Source organism: Diplotaxodon limnothrissa, linkage group LG3, assembly GCF_057381915.1.
Source record: "Diplotaxodon limnothrissa isolate DT_005_m linkage group LG3, D_limnothrissa_male_GT1.1, whole genome shotgun sequence".
Lineage (NCBI taxonomy): Eukaryota > Metazoa > Chordata > Actinopteri > Cichliformes > Cichlidae > Diplotaxodon > Diplotaxodon limnothrissa.
Window position 1 is genome coordinate 35,804,732 of NC_140598.1, and position 8,625 is coordinate 35,813,356.

At 38.5% G+C, this 8,625-nt stretch overlaps 1 protein-coding gene across 1 annotated transcript; it reads left to right on the top strand.

The window, feature by feature from the left end:
• Nucleotides 1-1,833: 1,833 nt before the first annotated feature.
• Nucleotides 1,834-5,072, top strand: LOC146635573 (uncharacterized). Its single transcript, XM_085347546.1, has 5 exons — nucleotides 1,834-1,900; nucleotides 3,785-4,129; nucleotides 4,656-4,739; nucleotides 4,837-4,946; nucleotides 5,025-5,072. The coding sequence occupies exons 1-5, from the start codon at nucleotides 1,834-1,836 to the stop codon at nucleotides 5,070-5,072; spliced, it is 654 nt and encodes a 217-aa protein (XP_085203672.1).
• The last annotated feature ends 3,553 nt before the right edge of the window (nucleotides 5,073-8,625 follow it).

The window sequence follows — 8,625 nt, forward strand, 5'->3', positions numbered from 1 at the left end:
CTTTAAGGACTGCTTCTCACTGTGGAGTTTCTCCTTTGATCAGCTTGGACTTCTGTACAGTGTAAGCGGGTGTTTCCAGCTGCATGTTAGTGTAGATTACACTGAATTTTAATCACATACTGGCGGATGTGAAAAAGCTAATTTTCTTTCACTACGGGCTTTAATTCTGTGCTCGGGTTTCGTCTTAATCATACCTGTTCAAGGTAAACCGATGTTTTACTTAAACTCTGCTTTCAGCTGAAAGCAAACTTTCGCACGCAAAAAAGCGTAAAACGTCGTGATCCCCTGACGCTTTTCGGTTAAGTTTTGGGACTTTATATACCTAAAACACAGGTATGACAGGAAAAAGTTAAATATTTCGTGAAACTATGACTGTCGTGTCTGCAAGTTCATGTTTAAGGAGTGGGTGAAATAATCGCTGGTTTGTCACAGCAGGTAAGTCCAGAGTTAAACTATTCTCACCTATGCTGCAAAATATTACCCACGCCTTTAACACTAGCAGCCCATGCACTTTGAGTATAAGAAGTCTGTGTCACGATTTGTTATGTTAATACATATAACATAATACATATAACCGTGGTCATTTTTAATGAATAAAATTTATGATTTTATGTGATTTATGGTTTTCACTGCCCATAAAAATCATTGTCTGGAAATAAATCTGCAAACATGAAATTGCACAAAATTATTTCTGGACAACAGCTGATGCTTTAAAACCCACATTCTTATTTCCTTCAATCTGAGGATCTTTGTTTTTTGTTCAGAAGCAATAAAAATGACAGATGTGCCTTGTAGTGTGGATTGTGCGTTGACAAATTTGTGTTTTGGTATCTCAGAAATGTATCTCAGAATGGTTTACACCTCAGGGCGATTTGTAGTGATCTTATGCACTGAGTCCATAAATGACCTGTGTTTGTAGCGTGCAGTTTAGCTGAAGAACAAATAATGCAGTCTCTACCTACAAGGTGATCTGACCGGAGCGTCTGGTTTGACTCAGTATCATACTGCCTCTGTCTCAGATTTGTTTCCTGCTCGGCTCCAGCAGACTCTCATAATCATGAACAAACTGAACTAAAGTATTATAAATGATTGATGCATGCCTGAGCCTTCAATGCTGTTCTGGTAACACTTCTGTCCTAGAGGTAAATCTCTTTACTGACGTCACTGGATTCAACCAAATTTCAGTCATTAATTTATGGCTTTCACGCTAATGTGATGTTTACCAGAGCTCAAGAAGTCAACTCCTCTTGCAAACACAATTGGTAAAATATTCACTGCCAGAAATCCATGATGATGTTTCCATGTAGCAGAGGATCAGTCAGTCTCCTACACCCAATTACATTTAAGGAAAAAGCAGGTTTTAATCCAGCAACATTTGATTTTGGCAGATTTGACAACAGTTTCATGTTCAGAATAAATAAAAACATATATCATGGTATGTGTGGATTTCTAAAGCATGTTCCTGTAAATTATCTCTGTATGCTGCTCACTGACGTTCTTACTGTCTTATATTTTTCTGATTTCAGTGTAGTTTTCAATAAATCAGAAATATTAGGTGTCGCTCAGGTTTCCCCTCGCATTCTTAGATCTAGTAGATTTTTGTTGGTGTAGTTGTTGCTCTCAGCCACCAGCTAACATTAGTAGTTGGTCAGCATCGTAGCTGCTGAACTAAATTTTATTCATCATGTCGTTTTACAATCAAAGTGTCAATATAAACTGGGCAGCATGTCTGTGTTGAGACGTAACAGTTATCTTTTTGTCGGCAGCCTGAATGTGATGATGATGAGGAAGAAGAAGATCTGGTTCCCCACAGACTGTTAACAAGATGACAACATGGATTTCATGGCTTTCTTCATGGTCCCACTGTGGACTTTAATGCTCCGCTTGGGTTCAGTTAGAGGTAAATAATGTGTTTCTATTACCGACTCTACTTTTAGTTTGTCTTTTTTTAACTGATGCTAAAATCGATTGTAGGTATTGAGCAAGCAAGCCCTGGTCACATGACCTCAGGGACCTGCTGAGAATGTATGGATGTAAAAGTTCACTCATATATGTTGGTGCTTGTCCATGGACTTAAACTGGATTCAGAATTTAACGGGGAGCCAGCGAAGCTGAATCAGCAGGGGTGTGACATGGGAGTACTTGGAGGACTTGGTCAGAAGCTTCGAGCAGCGTTCTGAACAACTTGCAGATGCTCCAAAGAGGCTTTACATAAACAAGTAAACAAAGAATTACAATAGTCCAGACGAGATGAAACAAATGCATGAATGACAATTTCTAATTCGGAGTGCGACTCGGCAATATTTCTCAAGTGATTAAAAACCGGAGCGAACCAAAGATTTTACATGGGCATCCAAAGTCAGAGCTGAGTCAATACTAACACCAAGGCTCCTGATAGACGGTTTGGCAAATGTAGCAAGTGGACCCAAGTTTTCCATAACACTAGGTACAAAATTTATAGGAGCACAAACAAGAACTTCAGTCTTCTCCTCATTTAGCTGAGGTAAGTTTCCAGTTAGTAAAGACTCTGTATTTTTCTTAATTACTGTATTTTCATGAATGTTAGCAGACATTTCAATAAATCACTGCATCGTTTCACATTTTCCTACAAAGAATGCAATGAAGGACAGCTCAATAGTTCCATGGCTTTATATTCACACGCTGCACAGTTTATTTCTCAAACTATTTTTTTTTTTAAACAAGTAAAATAATGTTCTCCATGTGGAGTGCTTTGAGGTAAATCCAGCACTGTTATGGACATTTTATAAATATAAAATGACAGCAGTCTTTTACATTTATATTTCTAGTTGAATTTTGTTTTATACATTAGTTTACACATTTTAAAAGATGGTGGTGAGATGTAGGTTTGGAGACGTGTCATTGACAAAAAGACTGGAGGCCGAGCTGAAGCTTGAACACAAAATGTTGGAAATATTTGGATTAAATCATCTGTAGGTGGAACAAGGATGGCCAGAGTAAAACGTGGAGTTATACTGTTGGCTGTTGTTCTACTAGTATCTCAGAATGGTTACTGTGTTTGGACATTGCTTCATATGGAGTTATTTCTATGTGACAAACACCTTGATTAAAATTTTAAGCTTGGGTTACTTTAGCTGTAAAAATGAAGAAAAGACTTCAGTATAATTCATCACCTTTACAGGTATCCCACACACCAACTCCTGTGACTGTAATACTGTGATATTTTACATTAGTCCGTACTACTGGCTATGGATTCCTCTCAGGTCATTAGTATTTGGTGTTATTTTGAACAAGTTCTGAATGTTGTGGACCAAATATTTGTTTTCTGCTTTGAACATTGTCAACCGTCTTTAAATTTAAAAATATGACATTTAAGGAAAAGTAGATTTGATGATTCTTTTGTGTTGGTTTTATTTATGATCCTTGTTGTTCTTTGTTGCTGAATGTATATTGGATGGTGTGTTTACAGGTGTCTCCCCACATTTACACAGTATATCATATACTGAAGTATAATAGAACAGAGTATATAATAATGTTTGATTTCAGAGATTTTAACTTTACAGAGCGTTGTGAGAGACTTTGAAATTTTGCCTTTTAACTTACTTTAACATGTGGAATCCAGGATAGTTTGTGCTTACTCAAGAAACATAATTTCAGATACTGTAATTCAATGTTATTTATTGTCAGTTTACTATTGGTAGAATATATGTCAGTAATGTACAATATGGACAGAAACATGTCAGGGGGGGAAAAACAAGTTGTCTAAAGTTGTGAGTGTGTCTGCTCCTCTCTGTCTCCTCAACAGGATCATTTGTAGTGGATGTGACACAGAGCTCCTATCAGGCAGAGGAGAACCACAACATCACACTGGAGTGGACGTTCACCACCAAACCAGACACGTCCATCTCAGCACTGAAGATCCTCTGTAGCCTGAATAATGACTTAACTCTGTATTATCTTCGTGATGGTGTCGAGTTCTCAGAGGATGAAGAGTTTTCAGGACGAGTCCAGAGTGACAAAGACGCCCTCAGAGAAGGACGACTCAGACTCCAGCTGTCCAGACTCAGGACTGAGGACTCGGGTCTGTACCTGTGTGAGGTGGACACAGGTTATGGCCGCGGCTACAACAGCTGCAGACTCACCGTCTCTGGTAAGAGGATTCATTTATACACATGTGATCACTGTGATCTTAGACCAGAAATTGAGATAAGAATGTACTTATTAATCTAACATGAAACAAAAATAATTTTTCTCTTTTCACAGCTGTTACGAGTATTTTTTTTTCTTGTACACACATATTTCCATTTTATATACATGCATAGTTGTGTTCAAATTTTTCATCTTCAATGACTTTAAAACAAGAGTTGGGCACAAGTTTGAGTCATTGTGCAGTTTGTTTACTGAAGATCCAAAAAACTCAAAGATCATCAGTTTGATCTGTGGGGAAAAGAGCAGCGTGTTGTTGTGTGACTGCAAGTTTGTGCCATCACCATGTGAGCTGCTTAAAATGTGACGATAATTTAAAAGAAATTCACGTTGACATCCTTTTGGACATTAGCACCAACTTGAACATTTCAATGTTATTCTGTGATTCAAAACTCAAATGTCAACATTCTGGTTCTTACGTCTTTATTCTTGTACCTATTATGACTCAACTGATTTTTGTGGTTTTCTAGATGCAAAATTTGCTAAAACCTCAACAACGAGTACACTGCTGCTTTTCCCAACTCCAGATCCTGAGGATGTGACTCAGAGACATGGTGAGAAGACAGTCCAACTGTTCTCTGCATCATTCTTCTTTGGGTTGTGTATTTGTGGTGAGCTCTTTTCTTGTTCTTTTTTTTTTTTCTACATCAGCAGGTCGATCCTGGGTCCCTGTGGTCATTGTTGTCATCACCGTACCATTAGTTTTGGCTCTCGCTGGTTTTGCTGCATATTTCTCTCTCCACATCTTGCAGAAACTTAAAGTAAGAAACAAACAAACACAAACATGTTGTTGCTTCTTGTACCATCAGACTGACTCATTACTCTACTTCTTTCAGCAGAAGCATCCAGAGGATGACGAGACACAAAAACAACCACTATCAGTCTAGCTGCTGTACTCAAAGGAGCGTTGGTCTTAATGGAGCTGAGAGCAATTTATTTTTCCTGGATCTTCACATTTATGTTAGATTCAAACCATCAACCACAGGGTGACACTCGGGCCCAGCAGCACTGAGATCATCATAAGGTCACTCCTACAAAAGGATGTGAGATTGACTTGAACTTTGACCCCAGCTGAAGACTCGAGCTTCATCCAGCTTATTTATTGAGCTCATTTTCACACAAACAAAGTGACGTACAAGAAAACCCAGAGTGGAAGATCAGAGGATCTAAACAGGAAATATTCCTTACAGACGTCTTCAGTCAGAGTTGCTGCTGTCAGACTCTGGAGGATCTGCTTGGAAACAGCAGTGAAACTGATGGATTTCCTCCTTCAGTACAAAACTGTGAAGTTCAGCCTGGAGAAGAAACACTCCTCTGCCTCACTGTCAGCATGTTTAATGAATTTACTTACTCTTTGTTTGTTTGTTTGTTTGTTTGTTTGTTTGTTTGTTTGTTTGTTTGTTTGTTTGTTTGTTAAAGGTGAACTTAAACCTTTCAGTGAGACCTCAAAGTGTCTCTGAGGGACTAATTAAAGGGTTACAATCTTCCCTGATGATCACTGTGCTGGGCTGACATGAATCATTCCCAAACAAGCAGTCTTTTCCATTCCATTTGCATTCATTACAGATGACAGTGGATATTTCCAGCACAGTTCATGTGGAAAGTTCGGGGGGAGTCACCTGAAAATTGTGTTGGTGACACAGAAGACTGGAAAAGCACCAACAAGTTTTAAAGTAGTAGAAAGAGAATTTATGGAGCTCATAAGGAGAACTCATTTGTTTTACTGATCTCACTGTATGAAAGCAGACTTTGTTACCACAGCTGATGAGCTCTGATTGTTTTTTGTTTTCTTTCTTTCATCTTTACTGTCTGAGAGAACCTGAGCTATAAGCTGATTACTTTAAACACCCTTCGTTAATCATCTGCTGCACTTTATAAACATCCAAAACAAGGTGATTTACATCTCTGGATTTTTAAAGCTACAAATAATTCATTAAGTTTAATGTTAAACTTCCTGCTGGTCAGGACTCGATGTTCAGTCTGTAAAGTTTATTCTGATTTATGATCGTGTTTTCAGTTTAGTGCTGAGAATTGCGAGTGTAAAAGTGTTCCAACGGTTTTATTTATTAATTTTTATTAAATCTTTGGTTCATTTTTAAGTCTTAAGTTTTACATTTACAGTGTCTTCACTGTGTTGCTGAACAGACAAACAGGAACTTTAATGCTCCATGTTCATTATGTGTCACTGTAATTAAGTAGAGATGTCTTTTACTACCGAATGTAAGATAGAAGATGTAAGAAATTGTAAAATTAAATGAGAGATGATAAAAGCTTCACTTGTTTTACTGGAGATGAAATGTTGATGTTCACCTTAATTCTGACTCATCTTTTCAGTGCAATACCAGAGCTGGACACTAGAGGCCACCGTCTGATTTCTGTTTTAAAGCAGTAAACGTTGTCACTGATTTGTTCCACACATGAGTGTGAGTCTACGCTTCCTACGTACAAACACGTCTCTGCAGCCTCTGTGACTGCTGCAGTCAGTGGGAGTTATTGTTAATGTCCTGCAGGCCTGTAGGGGGCGACAAACAGACTTTAAAAGTAGCTACAGCCCTCGAGGCCTGGAGTTCGACACCCCTGAGCTACAGTGATCAACTTCCTTTTAAAGTGTTTTGAATGAGCGTTTTGTCCACCATCACCATCAACAGATACAGCAGTCCCCTGTCAATCACAAGTTAAGCCTACCGTAAAGCAGGCCTGTCCTCATGTTCTTTACTCTGATGGGACCATCGTTACCAACTGAAGGTCATGTTGTATCAAATGCTCCTTTTATCTGTTGCTCATGAGGAAAATAAATGACCAGACAAACTAATTCAAAAAGAAAAAAATACAGAGAAAATGACTCTTCTCTCTTTTTTAGAGTCGAGTCTTCAGGATCTAAAGTTTGGAGATCAGTGACAGAGATTTAATTTTGACAGTCTTGAGTTTGCATTCATAAACATTAAAACAAATCTTCTTAACAATGCAGAATTCACTCGGCTCCACAGCTTCAGGATAATACAGGATGGATCTGTATTAGGTTTGTTTACAGCTGGAGCTGCAGAAACCTATTTGCTGCTTTTTTCTAGACTTGGGCATCACAGTTTGATCGGAGTGTAACTCTGACTTGTTGAGATATTAGCATTACTTCTGTTACAGTCTTATTTTATATTCATGTAGCACAATGAGTACTGTATTTCCATATTGCATTATTAGCCACTGTTAGTAGCCAATCACATTAGATATCTGAGCATCCCTGACTCACTCACCTGTTGCCGTGCGCATCCAGCTCTTCGGTCACCTGACGTCCCAGCTGTCACAGGTAGGACTTGCCTACATGTAGCTGCTGCCTCAGCCTGAATTGGCTACACTTTTGTTGATTGGTGCCACTCATGTTTTGTAAAGATCATTTCCAGATTATTTCCCTGAAGCCTTCCATCGACTCCTGACATATTTTTATTTTGTGCCGTACCTTTATTATTTTACTTGGTAGTAAACAAGTGTGTTTGCAAATTTGGTGACGCTGTTTGTTCAGCATGTAACTTTGTTTTTTTACGATCTTAGCCTTACATCCATTATTGTATTTTTGCTATAAATGCTAATTGTATGATACATTGCAGGAAGTCGGGGCCGAGCGAGCAGCTGATAACTTTATAGCGAGGCCGCCGCTGCTTCTCTGGGCTACGTTTACAGAATATTCCTCTTTGCCTTGTGTTCATTTTACTTTTGCCTTTTTCTTTGTGCTTTTTGCTTTGTTTGGCCTTCTCACTGGAAGTTGGAAGTTTTAGAATAGCAATTGAGCCTTACATGCAATATATGGAAGCCTGTTAATGTATTAAATTATTAAGTTAGATTCAGTGAAGCTATCTGCTCTAAACTGAAGGAATTTTTTTTTGTTTGTTCATTTGCTTTCTGAATGTTTTGATTTGTAGATTCTCTTTTGTGTGACACCACTGAAGACTGAAGGAGGCCCTTTTTCTAGCTGCAGATCACCAGTGTGTTTCTGCAGTACAGTTAACCACAGAGGATGCATTTGTTTTGGAGTTTAATTACTTTAACAACTTGTGTTTCTTTTATTCAGAAGCTGAAGGCCAACAGTGGAGGCAACTGTGTGCCTTGGTGGTGGGACCATCTGTGCGCAGTGCTTATTTATGCACTCTTGGTTTGAGTGTGTGAAGATGAGCTGCATGTATGAGTTGGTGATCTTTCTGGACCTTCTCATCTGGTAATCCACAGCTCGGAATTGTGCATGTACAATCAATTCATTGGTTCACTTATTTCGTATTTTAAACAGCTGTCAAAATGTTTATTTTACACTGAACCACGTCTGTCTCAAGTATAACTGACCTGTGCGCCTTCTTCATAATTAACATCGTCTCAACTCAGTATTCTGTGGTTGAAATTCCCAGGGTGACACTGTCAGGTTTTCATTGAATTGTAAAAGTTTTGAGCTCCTAATTG

What these genes read in the sequence shown, in the direction of transcription:
- LOC146635573 (XM_085347546.1), top strand. Translation starts at nt 1,834, where the DNA reads ATGGATTTCATGGCTTTCTTCATGGTCCCACTGTGGACTTTAATGCTC. An exon ending in CCGCTTGGGTTCAGTTAGAG is followed by an intron (nt 1,901 to 3,784) that starts GTAAATAATGTG and finishes TCTCCTCAACAG; the next exon opens with GATCATTTGTAGTGGATGTG. An exon ending in CTGCAGACTCACCGTCTCTG is followed by an intron (nt 4,130 to 4,655) that starts GTAAGAGGATTC and finishes GTGGTTTTCTAG; the next exon opens with ATGCAAAATTTGCTAAAACC.